Raw genomic sequence first — 16,434 nt, 5'->3', positions numbered from 1 at the left:
ATTATACATTTAATAATAATGTCAGCATTCTAGAACAACAACTGATTCTTATACACCCCACGTCTTGAATAATACTGGTACAACAGTTTTGAGATATGAGTTTAGTCCGAGTCCTGAATGAAAATATAACAATTCTAGTACAACACTTGTGATGTTTGTTTTTATACCGGGGTCAGACTCACAATAATTATGATAATCTCAACACTGCACTTTTAAAGTTTCTCTATAAAAACTAATTATGATAATTATAAGTATTATACAGCTGTTTTGGGACGATTGAACAAAAAGTATCACAATGATTCAAATACAGTAGTTACAGGTGTTTTAAAATACTTCGAGGTATTTTTACATATTCCTTGATTTCCCTCATGGTAATTATAAAAATTGAAATACAGCAGTTTCAATGTATCTTTATACTCCGAAGCTTGAATCAAAAGAAATATAATGAATTGTTATGTGGCGGTTTCGGTGCTTCTAAATAATATGAGGCTTTAATCATGAACATTATAAAAGTTCTACTAAACAGTCGTTTTAATGACTTTATGTAATATATATTTATAGGAGGCTTGAATCATGACAGTTTTAATATCTGCAAAAAAGCAGTTTTGGTGTATATTTATATAGAAGATATATATGAACCAGTATAATCACACTTATTCTAGTTTTGTTGTCTTGGTGATTGTTTATTCTCTGAGGCTATAATCACAAAACTTACAAACATTCTAGTACCAAACATTTTAATATGTTACCCATGACACATGTTACTATTTCTTCTAGATAGGTTTGTAACTATCAACGCGTTCTTTTCATTATATAAGATTCAGTCGACGGAAACGATGGAGACAGCGATGATTTAAGTAAAACGACAGCTAAGGGAAATAGTATGCATAACGTCTGTGTCCAAACACACAACGATTGATTCATGATTGCAAAGTATTAAGAAACAACATTTTTTATCTAAAAAGACAAGACTCTTATAAATGTTCCATTTGGATGCCGGGTGTCCTAATATGTATGCGTTATCGTTGGCATGGTTTGGTTGCACAGAAAACGAACATGTAAGACATAAAATAAAAAAAAATAATGTAATCTAATAACAATAATATACAAAAATTATATACAATAAATATGTTTTTATGGTCTCCAATTATTGCCAAACAATGTTATTTACGTCCAATTTCATTAGAAATTAGGCTTAATTGTACAAACTGAAATAACTGATATCTGTAATTTTACATATTAGTTATGAGCAAGCAAAGTTCATTCAAATGGTAAGAACATTGAAACGGTTCATCTAGCATCAAAATTTAACATATAGTTTGAAGTATGAAGTTTTCAGAAAACTGCTTATTGGTGAACCGATTTCCTTAAATACTCTTTTAATTTTGTTTGTTACTTGATACTTTAATACTGCTTATTCAATTGCAGTAAGTGAATGCATATTGATTGGCGTTATATTCAAAATATTTTTTTGTCTAGCAGGTATACCTTCCATTTTTTAATCCATTTTATGTATTCTTAATTGTAAGTGGTTACCTTATACCATTTACAATAAGTCTTATTTCTCATTGGCCTTTAAAGTATACCGCGACACCGGTTGCTTTTTCCAAGGCCTGATTGCTGTTTGGATCCCGGCAATGGATCGTCAAAAAGTTGATGTGTGAAATGACTACTTGTAAAATGATTATAAAATGTTAACTTAAAGCAGTTGACAAAAGCTAAATGACTTGTTCATGTTCGACTAGAATGCCTTAAAATATTTATAATCCTTTAAAGCCATGAAATGTACATCGAGGATATATACGAATATTCAAACCTTTTAAGTATTTAACTTTGTAATTATGCAAATGTATAATACCTACTTAAGACATTATCGATATCAATTTATACATACTGCGTTGTAAAAGAACGTCTATTACATTAAGACAAGAGCGACTTATATAAGTCTGCATATGTGTACTTCAAACATTTATAAATCACACTTTAAAATTTTAACTTACAATTGAATTAGATAGATGATTATCATATATGTAACTACTACTTGTTGACCTTTAAAAGAAGCACCACATGCAACATATCTGATGATACATTATGTTGGTGATGATATTGCTAAAAAGAAAGCATGCATAACCAAACGCCTTCAGTTCTTCGTTATTTGTCTACCACCAATTATTTCAGAGTTTTCTATTAATACGACAGTTATATCGGGAATATTTGGAGGTGTTTGTGCTATGGTTATTCTTGGAGCCACTGGGATACTCTTAACGAGAAAGTACTCCAAAGGTTGCTTTTCTAAAGCAGGTACTTGTACATTGTTTGCATATTTTATTCAGGAAAAAAACAATCGAACTTAGACAATTAAATATTCATATGAATATAATTCCGCAAGCACTGCCCTCAGTTGTACATCAAGAGTATATTATCCTTGAACAGTCATACGACTAAATAAGGTTAAATACTAACTATGCACTTAGTCATCTGGATTAATCACTACACTCAGAAGATTTTTAGGTATGATTTGTTTTATTCTGCTACTTTTGCTCGTACTTATTTTGTAAGGATACTCAATTTCAGATGAGAAATCTGAGGAAACCAGTCGGTGAGTGGTACAAATGTTAATTTACCTAGGTTGGAATGTATATAAATGCTTTATTAATTTAAGTAATACATATATTTTATCAATGAAAAACAATATTTAAAAACACCAGATTACTTTAGATATAATTCATGCATCAAGCTTTAAGATGCCATTTACTTTTAAGTAACCCTGATGCACCAGTTGACACCGTCCCGTCTGCAAGAGACTCAGAAATATACACAGAAATAGGTAACGCCGATAATTAAAATAAATTCTTGCTCCTTATCAAACAAGATGTACAAAATGTTTGGAAACGGCAAAACGTTTTCTTTTAGGTAACTAGAAAAAGTTTGGGAACGGCAACACGTTTACTTTTTGGTAACTAGGTAAAGTTTGGGAACGGCAAAACGTTTTCTTTAAGGCAACTAGTTAAGTTTTGGAACGGCAAAACGTTTACACTTAAGAAACTAGGTAAAGTTTGGGAACGGCAAAGCGTTTACTCTTAGGTTACTAGGTAAAGTTTGGGAACGGCAAAGCGTTTACACTTAGGTAACTAGGTAAAGTTTGACAATTGATATCTCTAATCAAACAAATGTACCGAAACCTTGTGGATAAAATTGTTTTTTTTTAAATGGTGTTTCTTATTTGTTTCATTTGAAGTAGAAACCATTCCAAATGACCATCTAACATACGTTTGTTTCCTTTCAGTAGAACTGTATAATTTACAAAGACAGTGCGTTATGATCACTAAAACAGGGTTATACACCACTTTAAGAGCTTTACGTGATAATAGTTAAAGAAAATTCATATAAATGTCCTTGATATACTGGTGTCAGACTTTTCCATGTGATATAATTGTATTGACAGTCATAACGAAAGCAAGACAGCTTTTTAAAACGGATGATTGCCTGCTTAATTGTACTATTATTTAATTAGTTTACGTTTATTTACACTAATTTTCGATGGCGCACATTACTTTGGCATTATCACCTGTTTCATATCAAATGGGTTAGTTGGGCATTTAAAATAAACCGAAGTGAATGCAAGTGTTTGTATTCAGCATTCCATTATGGAACCTCAATGCATGTTTAAATATTAAATTAAAGGTACATTTTTTATTGCAGTTCTGCTGTCCTTATATGCTATTCTTGCCACGTCTTCATTTTTGACCCGTAAATATGATTGGTCAAATGCTATATTGAGTACTTTAACATAGGCCCGAATTTCTGTTAAGTGTAGGCGACAATCCAAAAGCATACTCTGTACTTTTATTGATATTGATGAATATGATACAGTCACTTGGACGTGATATTCATCAGTGCGTGCATTATTCACGCTTGAGACGTAAACAACATTTTTTATAAGATTACAGTTAGTGGTTTGTTATATTTTTTGATGTAACATTTCAAACATAAAATGTACTTTGTTGAACACTCTCAATCGAACCCGAACGTACATTTTCTAGGAATCTATTTTAGAAATCTAAGTAATCATTCTACCTGAATTAGGTTTGTTTTCAAAAACAAAAACCTTTCTCTCAAACCAACCCCATTGACATTTAGTCAAATTAAAATAATGTTAATATAGTAAACAAAACTGATTGATAGACAATTTTAAAATAGTGTGAAAACTTGTATCTGTAAGAAATGGCAGGCAACTCTGAGCAAGTGAGAACGTGTGCTTTGTTAAACTACCCTATTGGGGAAACATTTGAAACCGATCCGAAAAAAACTTTTCTTAAGTTGAAGTGATATTTTACTCTGAAAACCCAAAAACTAGTACATATAACATAAGCAACTTACTAAGATCATAGTAGGGTTTGTCCTTGTTGTTGTTTCTGTTGTTGTTGTTATTGTTGCATTTGTAACATATATTCCATCTTGAAAACTTACAGACGGTTTTATTTATTTCAGAAGAAACCTCTGACTGTCAAGCAAAGTAAGTAATAATAACTTACTCTAAGGTATGGTAATTTGCAATTACTTTAACCGTAGACTTTAAATGATATTTTTTTTCTACTGGGCTAGTTCCATTGTTTAATTCTTGACCTATTTTACATTCCTTTTACTTCTGTTGTAGACGCTCAGGTGAAACGAGTTTCACCGTTCAGACAACGGATCCATCACAATACGAAGAGTTACGCGCAAGTGTATCAAACACATACACAAAATTAGGTAATGGTTGGCAATGAAAATATTTGTAAGTTTGTAAACCGGTTGCAAATTTGAGTATATCATTTAAATATTGGCCGTTTTAAAATCCATAATACGCGTATGTGGTTTTCTGATGCCGTATCAGCACCGTAGCGTAGTCTTTGGGTTCACACACGGCAGTTTAATTAAGTTTACTACGTATATGTTTAGAAAGAAGTATTATGTCTGCGTTTAAAATAATTCTGATACATTTCAACTATTAGGTTATGTTCATATGAGGACAACTCACTAAATCAATAATGCAAACGGTCTCGACGTTGTTTCTAGAGCGAACATTCCGCTAAATATTGTGCAAACGTTAAGTACAATTATGTTGGTAAAAAATAAAGGCGATATACATAAATGAGCGTCTTTCTGATCGCATATATCAAGTCTCGGCGGTCTCTACCGAACTTGACGTGTCACGAGTCGTCAGAGAATGAAACATCTGATATAAATATCGTTTAATTATCTCTTACCGTTTAATACGATTGGAAGTTAGAATATAATGTGTTCAGCACATCTATGAAAATTAAAAATAAGCTGTTCTGTTTCAGATAGAACGATGAACGAAAACATTTGCAAATGAAGACTATTAAAAGCTGCATCAGTTTCCTTTTAATGTTATCATTGACACGTGGGACAATTACATGTATAAATCAAAGTTTGGAAATTAAGACCAGATAGTCGCCACAATTAGGATTATTACAAATGTGTTCTGAGAAAGAATTTGTCGTAGTACAGAATGTATTCAGAAATATCCCGGGGAAAATAATATATTTACTACTCGAGTATTTGTTATCGTTCTCTTCAACTACTTGCCATTCATTTTATCGGTTAAATACTTGAATGTCTTTTTAAATATTGTATGAATCCGTGCATTGATGTTTTTTCCATTGTATTCACTATTATTGCATGCAATAAACGGTTATCCAAATGTATAGGTTTTTAAAAGTCCAATGAAAGGGTGTAGGTTAAAAGAGTCTAACGAGGTGCTTGCCACTCACAACATACTGGTGCAGTGAGTTTTCGGCACTTTTTTTCTACGGCGCTTTGTGTCGTAGCTTGTACTTTAGTATAAGGCTTCACGGGGCGAACAAAAGCGTGCTGCGAACGGTGTGGACCATGGGTATATATGTCAAATATTTAGAGAGGATCAATAGTTCAACGCCAGTTACAAGGTCGCCATAAAGTCAAAACATCCTATTAACAAATTAGTTGAAGATTCCGCCCGCTGTTGTGTGAAGTTGCCGATCGAAATCAAAGTAAAACGGTACATTTAACCTTTTTATGTCAACTATACATTAGCTGCCACATTTATCGATCTGAGCATATTTAATGCATGCATTTTTAAACCCTTGAAATTATTATTACTTTGACAATGAAAACACTAACGTTTAAACAAGTTATAATAACGTCTGCAATGCTTTCAGTTAGTCTACACCTAGAAACAGACAGTACCTGTAAGTGAATAAATATGTCATAGTGACAGTGCTGGCTGCTACATAATAAATAGAAACAGACAGTACCTGTTAGGGAATAAATATGTCATAGTGACAGTGCTGGCTCCTCCATAACAAATAGAAACAGACAGTACCTGTTAGTGAATAAATATGTCATAGTGACAGTGCTGGCTCCTCCATACTAAATAGAAACAGACAGTACATGTTAGTAAATAAAAATGTCATAGTGACAGTGCTGGCTCCTTCATAATAAATAAAAACAGACAGTTCCTGTTAGTGAATAAATATATCATAGTGACAGTGCTGGCTCCTCCATAATAAACAGAAACAGAGAGTACCTGTTAGTGAATAAATATGTCATAGTGACAGTGCTGGCTCCTCCATAATAAACAGAAACAGACAGTACCTGTAAGTGAATAAAATGTCATAGTGACAGTGCTGGCTCCTCCATAATAAATAGAAACAGACAGTTCATGTAAGTGAATAAATATATTATTGTGACAGTGCTGGCTCCTCCATAATAAACAGAAACAGACAGTACCTGTTAGTGAATCAATATGTCATAGTGACAGTGCTGGCTCCTCCATAATAAATAGAAACAGACAGTTCATGTAAGTGAATAAATATATTATTGTGACAGTGCTGGCTCCTCCATAATAAATAGAAAAAGACAGTACCTGTTAGTGAATCAATATGTCATAGTGACAGTGCTGGCTCCTCCATAATAAATAGAAACAATCAGTTCATGTAAGTGAATAAATATATTATTGTGACAGTGCTGGCTCCTCCATAATAAATAGAAACAGACAGTTCCTGTAAGTGAATAAATATGTCATAGTGACAGTGCTGGCTCCTCCATAATAAATAGGAACAGACAGTACCTATAAGTGAATAAATATGTCATAGTGACAGTGCTGGCTCCTCCATAATAAATAGAAACAGACAGTACCTGTAAGTGAATAAATATGTCATAGTGACAGTGCTGGCTCCTCCATAATAAATAGGAACAGACAGTACCTATAAGTGAATAAATATGTCATAGTGACAGTGCTGGCTCCTCCATAATAAATAGGAACAGACAGTACCTGTTAGTGAATAAATATATCATAGTGACAGTGCTGGCTCCTCCATAATAAATAGGAACAGACAGTACCTGTAAGTGAATAAATATGTCATAGTGACAGTGCTGGCTCCTCCATAATAAATAGGAACAGACAGTACCTGTAAGTGAATAAATATGTCATAGTGACAGTGCTGGCTCCTCCATAATAAATAGAAACAGACAGTACCTGTAAGTGAATAAATATGTCATAGTGACAGTGCTGGCTCCTCCATAATAAATAGAAACAGACAGTACCTGTAAGTGAATAAATATGTCATAGTGACAGTGCTGGCTCCTCCATAATAAATAGGAACAGACAGTACCTGTAAGTGAATAAATATGTCATAGTGACAGTGCTGGCTCCTCCATAATAAATAGAAACAGACAGTACCTGTTAGTGAATAAATATGTCATAGTGACAGTGCTGGCTCCTCCATAATAAATAGGAACAGACAGTACCTATAAGTGAATAAATATGTCATAGTGACAGTGCTGGCTCCTCCATAACAAATAGAAACAGACAGTACCTGTTAGTGAATAAATATGTCATAGTGACAGTGCTGGCTCCTCCATAATAAATAGAAACAGACAGCTCCTGTAAGTGAATAAATATGTCATAGTGACAGTGCTGGCTCCTCCATAATAAACAGAAACAGACAGTACCTGTTAGTGAATAAATATGTCATATTGACAGTGCTGGCTCCTCCATAATAAATAGAAACAGACAGTACCTGTAAGTGAATAAATATGTCATAGTGACAGTGCTGGCTCCTCCATAATAAACAGGAACAGACAGTACCTGTAAGTGAATAAATATGTCATAGTGACAGTGCTGGCTCCTCCATAATAAATAGGAACAGACAGTTCCTGTAAGTGAATAAATATGTCATAGTGACAGTGCTGGCTCCTCCATAATAAATAGGAACAGACAGTACCTGTAAGTGAATAAATATGTCATAGTGACAGTGCTGGCTCCTCCATAATAAATAGGAACAGACAGTACCTGTAAGTGAATAAATATGTCATAGTGACAGTGCTGGCTCCTCCATAATAAATAGAAACAGACAGTACCTGTTAGTGAATAAATATGTCATAGTGACAGTGCTGGCTCCTCCATAATAAATAGAAACAGACAGTTCCTGTAAGTGAATAAATATGTCATAGTGACAGTGCTGGCTCCTCCATAATAAATAGGAACAGACAGTTCCTGTTAGTGAATAAATATATCATAGTGACAGTGCTGGCTCCTCCATAATAAATAGAAACAGACAGTTCCTGTAAGTGAATAAATATGTCATAGTGACAGTGCTGGCTCCTCCATAATAAATAGAAACAGACAGTTCCTGTAAGTGAATAAATATATCATAGTGACAGTGCTGGCTCCTCCATAATAAATAGAAACAGACAGTTCCTGTAAGTGAATAAATATGTCATAGTGACAGTGCTGGCTCCTCCATAATAAACAGAAACAGACAGTACCTGTAAGTGAATAAATATGTCATAGTGACAGTGCTGGCTCCTCCATAATAAATAGAAACAGACAGTACCTGTTAGTGAATAAATATGTCATAGTGACAGTGCTGGCTCCTCCATAATAAATAGAAACAGACAGTACCTGTTTGTAAATAAAAATGTCATAGTGACAGTGCTGGCTCCACCATAATAAATAGAAACAGACAGTTCCTGTTAGTGAATAAATATATCATAGTGACAGTGCTGGCTCCTCCATAATAAATAGGAACAGACAGTACCTGTTAGTGAATAAAAATGCCATAGTGGCAGTGCTGGCTCCTCCATAATAAATAGAAACAGACAGTTCCTGTAAGTGAATAAATATGTCATAGTGACAGTGCTGGCTCCTCCATAATAAAATAAAAACATATCTATTGAACACTGAAAATGTCTCAAGCAAATATACTCGATAATGTATTAATAGGATTATTACATTTGTAGTATGACATGGAATGTGGAAGAAATTAATCAATGGAACGTTAAAAAGCTGTAGGGCATTAATCTTTGAATGTTGTACTTTTAGTTTCAATTTCAAACTGATTGCTGTTTCCGGACCAAACCGCTGTGAATTAGCTTTAAGACCAAACAGTTATAAGAATCCATCGTGAAAAGAGATATTTATCGATATCGCTCGTTAACCATTCTCTGTTCTCTCTTAGGAATGCTTTTCTAACTGACCTGTTACAAGTTTAGTTCCTTCAGAGCGATTTTTTCATTCTTTAAATCAAATTTTGTTCCTGTATAGTTTTTAATAAATGTTGACCTTAATTCCGATGGGGCGAATATTTTGTTTACTCTATTTGAATCTTTTTTTATATATACCATCGAATGAGCCTTCAAACCAATAGTTAGTATGGATTCGGTTATTTCCAAACTCGAACGTTTATATTGCAATCTCGGTTGAACAGTTTTAAGTCAATGGCGATATTTAATTGTGTAGAAAGTTGAAATTACATGTTTTCAGCAAACTTTCAACTGATAACAAGTGTCAGTACACAATTAAACTTTATCAGTAAATAAAAGCTGTAATATTTTAAGTTGTTATGATGTTCCGCATCACACATGCATGACGACTACACAATGGCAGTTTCATTTCCCATTTCCGATCATCTACTAAACGTGTAGCAATCGTATATATCAGGTGAAGGAGGAAAAGGAACGAAGTTAATATGACCAAACGCAAGTTTGTTCCAGTACAACGTTGACAATATTGGATAATAGCAATCTACAGGACCGTTTAACATGCAAGTTGAACATATCAAGGATTCCAAAACAACTCTTTTAAAAGGTTTTCTTTAAATTTTACTAAAACCGACATGACTTTAAGCGTATTGTGGATACGGTCGTATATCTTGCACGTAAGTCATCAGCAAGCATCTTCTTATCAATTAAAACCAAATTACCTGCAATAAAATGTGACATTATGGTTAATACAACTGTTAAATCATTAACTTATTTTTTGTCTGATTCATCGTGGAGATTAAGATAAATACAATATAACAGTTAATTTAACAGTATATTTGACTAGACCTAAGAACGGAGTAGTTTATTGGAACAGTAACGCATATTAGAATGCCGGGGTTTCATCCTGTTAAGTCCATCTGAGTTACAGGCTAATCATTTCATAAAGTGACACTCGAATTAAAAATCAACATATGCACATTTAAAAAAACATAAACTTTGAATGATAAACTTTTAAGTACTTACTAAAAAATGCATTTATGGAAAATATCCATAGCTGAATACGGACAAATATTAAATGACTGGTGAATGCTCAAAGATTTACATTGATCAATAATCTCATGAGGTAGAAATACCGAATTTTATAAAAGTTTATGACTTCACAGACTTGAACCAGCCCAACTGCGTTCATATCCCGATAATTACATGAATCCTGCGATTCATTTATTTTACTATCTACATATTCTTTGAGAATGTTATCGCTGGAAACCTGTTGACCTATGCCTCATCGATATTAATTTACAATCGGCATCTAATAATGAACATTTGTGAAATAGAGAGAGAGAGAGAGCGAGAGAGAGAGAGAGAGAGAGAGAGGGGGGGGGGGTTGAGGGCACTTTGGGACCTACAGACAGTAGTGCGTAAATCAATACTCATGGTCTCACAAGATAAAAAAGCCTTAGTCAAACCCTTTATGTAAAACGGATATCTATATTTATGTAAAATGAAAATATTGTCGCTACCCCTTAAAAGCTGTATTTTGGCCCAACGATATTTATCTTCGACAGTTTAAACCCGAACGTTTTATCTTAAAGTTAACACGCCTTTTACAAAGGAACTTATTTAAAATAAATATTTGAGTGGGAGAATGAATTTGTTAATGCATGACGGCATGAAGGCAACACTCACGTATGGTTAAATATAATTGCATAGGTCGTACATTGAACTCCCTACTCTTAAATGTATTTCATTATGTAATCTAACTGACTTTTAACATGACATTACCGAAAGCATACATGTTTCTGTAGAAATCGCCAGTCAAAAGACGATCGAAGCCAGGAAACGAGCTTTATCTATTAAGCTGTTTATGTGATTAATTAATTGTCATTGTTATATTTTCTCCATGATGCTTGATCGAGATAATACATCTAGTTGTTCAATAAACATTACGTAATCGTACGGCATACCCTGGCGTAGATATATTGACTATCTTGACTACGCTGGGGTTATGAAATAAATTACAAAAAGGTCATAAAAAATACACATAATGAATAAGCTTCTGATGCAGGTAAGGCAAGAATCACTACCGAGATTGGTAATTGTATGATATTTTCAATGTTTAAAGTTTGAAAAGTAGTGAGTAATCGGTATTACTTCTAATAAAGTTGATATAACACAAATTGGTGTAGCAATATGCGATTTTCTGGTAAGCGCTTTGATTGTTGCATTTTTGCGTCCTATCTTCGATTCCTGTCCTGAGCGTATGTGGTCGCCAAGCCGGATACATTCATTTACTGTGAAAACATTGAGTCAACGAACTAAACTAAATAAAAAAAAATATTTCCTCACATTCGCTGTGCGGTAGATGAAAAAAGAAACAATAAATAAACAACATGTCCTTTTCAAAAAGTTCTCAAATTAACACTTACCGAACATAAGAGTTGTTGAAAAATAGGTGAACATGCACGATACCTAACACCTATGAAACACATAGGAAATAATACGTTAAGGGAATTAAGTAGATACAAATGGACGCACACCAATCCAAAAGTTTCTAAATTGAATAAAAAGAAACACATTTGGTAAAATAAAAGCTACCTTGAACTGATAAAGATATATTAAACAATGCGTGAATGCATTACATTTAAAACTCATAAAAAATAGACAAAAAAACAACAACAATAAACAGTGAGGGATCCGAATCAATGACATTCGTGTCAGGAGTAAGATAGCTTGCGACTTCGTCTCTCCCTTATTTATCGGTTTATTGAGAGAAACATTACACACATTATTTTCTTTTGCCATCCAGTATGTTCAATCGTAGGCTTCGAAATTGTATTTTTTTTTTGGTATATTAAGTCAATGTAATTCAACGTGCTTAAAGCAGAAGTTGCAAAAGGATATATTTTGGTTTAGTTTTTTTACATAATTTATTATTGGAATCACATAATTTCATGTGTTGATTTGTGACTTTAGAGTTTTAAAACAGATTGTCTTGCCATTCCCTTCTGAGTTTTCTAATTAGTTCATTAATGTTGACCAATATTCATATGTTTTGAGGGTCATATAGCCGCTAGCGCTAAACGCCAAGCCAACATCGAAAAACATCTAATATTGGGACTCTCATATCGCACAGAATAAACGAATGAATGAACAAATCGGAAAAAAAAAACGATTACTGCTTATACTGTTGTTAAATTTTGCAAAAGAAGCGGCCACAATATTGATGTGATTAGTTTTATTATTGGCTAACATTAATAAATTCCTTTTATAAATGTTAACTTAAACGACTAACATAAACATTCTTCTATATGTGTTGGAGACCTTTATGGTTTTATTCCATTATGGCACCAAGTTCCGAAGTTTCGAAAGAAAATAATGCTGTAGTGTTGCTGACTTCCGACGAAAAATATGTCTGATTCGATATCAAAGATTTTTAAACTGTAATATAATGTTCGGTATCACTTACAACTTCCTACTAGTTACCAGTCTGATTTGTTACTCTTACTTTTATTTACAATGTAAAAGCGTCAAGCAAAATGTTGTATGTATGTTTGTATACTGTACCTGCTACTGTGTATTCTTCGAAAGATTTCTAAAATTCAAAATCATGGGAACTTAATTGAAAGAAACTAACATAAAGTGACACTCGTATTTGAAACCAATATATGAACATGTATAACAAACATAATGTTTGAGTGATAAGCCTTCATTTACTTATTACAAATGCATTAACTGATAACAATTTTGTAACTATGTAAATAATAGTTGCAAACGAACAAATATTAAATAATTTGTAGGTAAAAAGACATTAACAGTGGTCAACTTTAGTCTAATAAGGTAGAATTACCGTGTTTTCTGCACATTCATTCATATTAAACACAGTTTTCCTCCTAAGATCCATTCTTTCCGATGTTTATTCATCCTTTCGGAAAATTTAAACAACTGTATCATTTGTGAAATTTTCACAACACCTTATTTCGGAGTAAGAGAGCATTTTAAATGATAAGCCCTTTAACAGTAACTAAACACATGAATATTTTATGATATGAAATAAATGAACTCACTAAAAACTACATGATATTCCATCTATACAGTTTGCTCATTAAACGCGGCCTGGAGTTATTCTCTGTGTTTTAGTATTGACTGGTCGCCGGTCATACAAGTGTGTTATTTTCGAAATTTACTTTCTGTGAAAACGATTTATATATACGCTGTGGTAGTAAATAAGCATGTGAGAATTTACAGGCATATTGTGAATAATAGTTTAAATTATGCATTTTATAACAAATATGAGTGCCTTAACACGACATTAGTTGACTATTTTAAATTTAAGTGATATTAAATGGTACAAAAATACAAAGTTTAATTTACACGATTTTACAAACAAATATAAGTCGCAATAATGAAATTAACACAATTTAAATTTAACCGATATAAAATGAAAGTTCAAAGCGTAATTCACACGATTTAAAACAAACAGTAATGAATAAAAGTAGGCCATAAAGGATCAGGCCGAAATGATATCTCGGCCGAATTGACCCGACACCAATAGTTTTATCGGCGATAATGCAAGGTACTAGTCTAAATAATGTACGCATGCCGGAGACGACCGAGTAACTACGATCTAGAAAGTTGATTAAACCGTCATAGTTCGGCTATGTCCGTGTTTATTCGGAATGTTAACAATTGTATATATTGTCACATTACTTAATTGAGCCAATTGGGTATCGATATTTTTCACGAGGGTCAAAACCTAGGTGAATAGGTCCAATCTCGAACACACTAGAGAAATTATGTTTGGTCTAATATTCATGGAACTTAATCAGAATGTTTCATGAACATCAATATATATATATATATATATATATATATATATATATATATATATATATATATATATATATATATATTCAATAATACCCGTTCAGCCGCGTCTTTGATGCCTTACATCAACATTCGTCTTGTTGTTCATCTAGTATTTCACAAATATCATAATCAAGAATATATTAACAGATAAAGGTTACTTAAAAAATCGTTACGGGTCTCACGACAGGTTTCCTGGCAATACTTCGAGTAAGTGTTATTTAACATTTTAGATAAATGTTGAACAGATATTTACTTCCCATATATTATTCAATTAATCCTGAATCCGAATCACGTGTTCGTGTTGAATAAAACTGTCATGAAAACATGTCGTTAATCATCAAAATGGTAACGCTGCAAATAACACTGTCGTTCAGACAAGTACACTGAACAAATTTTCTAAACGACCACTTTATGAAATTCATTAATATCAAAACTACTCAATGTATCGACTTGAAAATTGCAACTACATCTTTATGCCTAGTACTCTAACGAGTTTTATGAAAGAAGATCATACATTTAGGTCGAGGTTTGCCATGCGAGACGATAGGTCGAATTTCCGATTTTTCGGCACGAGGATCACGAGGATTTTGAGGTTATCGCTAATTTTCATGTTAATGCAATAGATGTTGAATTTGTCAACACGAAAAGCAGAAAACATGGCTAGAATGTCCATTAAAGAGCGGGCAAGGGCCGTTGGCATGATCGATGCAGGTACCCCAATTCGGCAGGTATAACCAAGTTTGTAAATCAATAAATAAATTCCGATATAATGTGCGAAATAATATCGAAAATATTCAGTTTAAACCAATGACGCATAATAATCAATGAATTTCAGGTAGCGCGGCTGTTTAATAGGTGACATCCGAGTATCCGTCAGCTGTTGGAGATATTATGAAGAACAGGTGTTGCTGACATACACCGGAGGCCCAAACGCAGAGTAACAATTCCTCACCAAGATAGATTTATGTTTTTTTCTCATCTACGCAACCGTTTCACTCCGGCTACGTCAACGGCATGAAGGACCGTTGGCAAGCACAACCGGGCAATTTGCCCACAGACCGTCCACAACCGGCTGCAGACCGTCGGTATTCGCACCCATCGACCACGGAAGATTCCTGTCCTTACTGCGGGGCACAGAAGAGCACGGCTATAACGGGTGAGACGGCATCTACGGTTGATTAGAGCTGACTGGGCTTATGTTAATTTTGTGGATGAAACCAGATTGAAGCTCCGTGGGTCAGACGGGCGCGTCCGCATTTACCGACCTTATCAAAGCTAATCGAGGCATGATGTTGTTGCAAGACAATGCCCCTTCTCATGTTGCATGGGGAACTCAGAATATGCTGGCAACAAACAACGTTCGTCTTTTAGATTTTCCGACAAAAAGCCAAGATCTGAATCCAATAGAAAATGTGTGGGACTTGTTAAAGAGGACAGCTAGGGCTTTGCCCCAACAACACAATGCCGACGACCTCAGGCGTGAAATTCTTCATTATCCCACAGAACGACATGCACAGGAATGTGGTTTCAATGAGGTAAAGGTGCCATGTAGTTATTGCTGCAAACGGTGGACACACAAGCTACTGCATTTAAAACGTTCTCCTGGGCATTACTTTGTTACTTTCGATGTAATGGATGACTAACTTTAACATTGTAATTTCCAATGAATTAATAATTCTAATGAAATACAATTTTATAAACATGTTTGCAATAAAATGTGTAAAGTAAAACTTATTTGTGTAAGTTTTGTGATTTTGTTATTTTATTCACATCTTTTAATAAAACATATAGTTGACGTTTAGCAATTTTGTGTATATAATAACTACAGTCTCTGCATGGTTAATTTAATATGTGTGAAGAGATTGTTGATTTATACTGCCATACAGTTTCAAACTTGAACAAACAAAATGTATAGCGGTGACATATCGCTGTTAAACGAATTACAGCAAAAAGGGATTGTAAACACAATGTCTTACCTTGAATTTTTAAATGATAAATTGATATTAAATTAATTATAACAGCTTGAAAGAAATTTCG

The 16,434-nt window shown here is 33.6% G+C and overlaps 1 protein-coding gene across 7 annotated transcripts in view; it reads left to right on the top strand.

Annotated features, from left to right (window-relative positions):
- The window catches only part of LOC128233680 (fucolectin-2-like), a 26,653-nt gene extending 20,956 nt beyond the window's left edge, over positions 1 to 5,697 (top strand). For 3 of the 7 annotated variants that reach the window (XR_008260749.1, XR_008260748.1, XR_008260747.1), the window contains 2 exons: positions 1 to 2,301; positions 2,575 to 2,598. The exon at positions 1 to 2,301 is cut by the window's left edge. Coding sequence is in view for 2 of the 7 variants with exons in the window: in XM_052947478.1 (XP_052803438.1) it covers positions 2,179 to 2,301; positions 2,575 to 2,599; positions 2,763 to 2,827; positions 4,492 to 4,516; positions 4,658 to 4,752; positions 5,328 to 5,359 (365 nt within the window). In the remaining 5 variants the exon portion in view is untranslated. Of the gene's footprint in view, positions 2,302 to 2,574; positions 2,600 to 2,762; positions 2,828 to 4,491; positions 4,517 to 4,657; positions 4,753 to 5,327 lie in introns of those variants that run through there. The other 4 variants (XM_052947479.1, XM_052947478.1, XM_052947476.1 and 1 more) reach the window with 4 other exon arrangements.
- Positions 5,698 to 16,434: the final 10,737 nt, after the last annotated feature.

The sequence above is a fragment of the Mya arenaria genome, chromosome 5 (assembly GCF_026914265.1).
Source record: "Mya arenaria isolate MELC-2E11 chromosome 5, ASM2691426v1".
Lineage (NCBI taxonomy): Eukaryota > Metazoa > Mollusca > Bivalvia > Myida > Myidae > Mya > Mya arenaria.
Note: the sequence above shows the minus strand (reverse complement) of the source record. Positions and strands in the feature narration are given on the sequence as shown.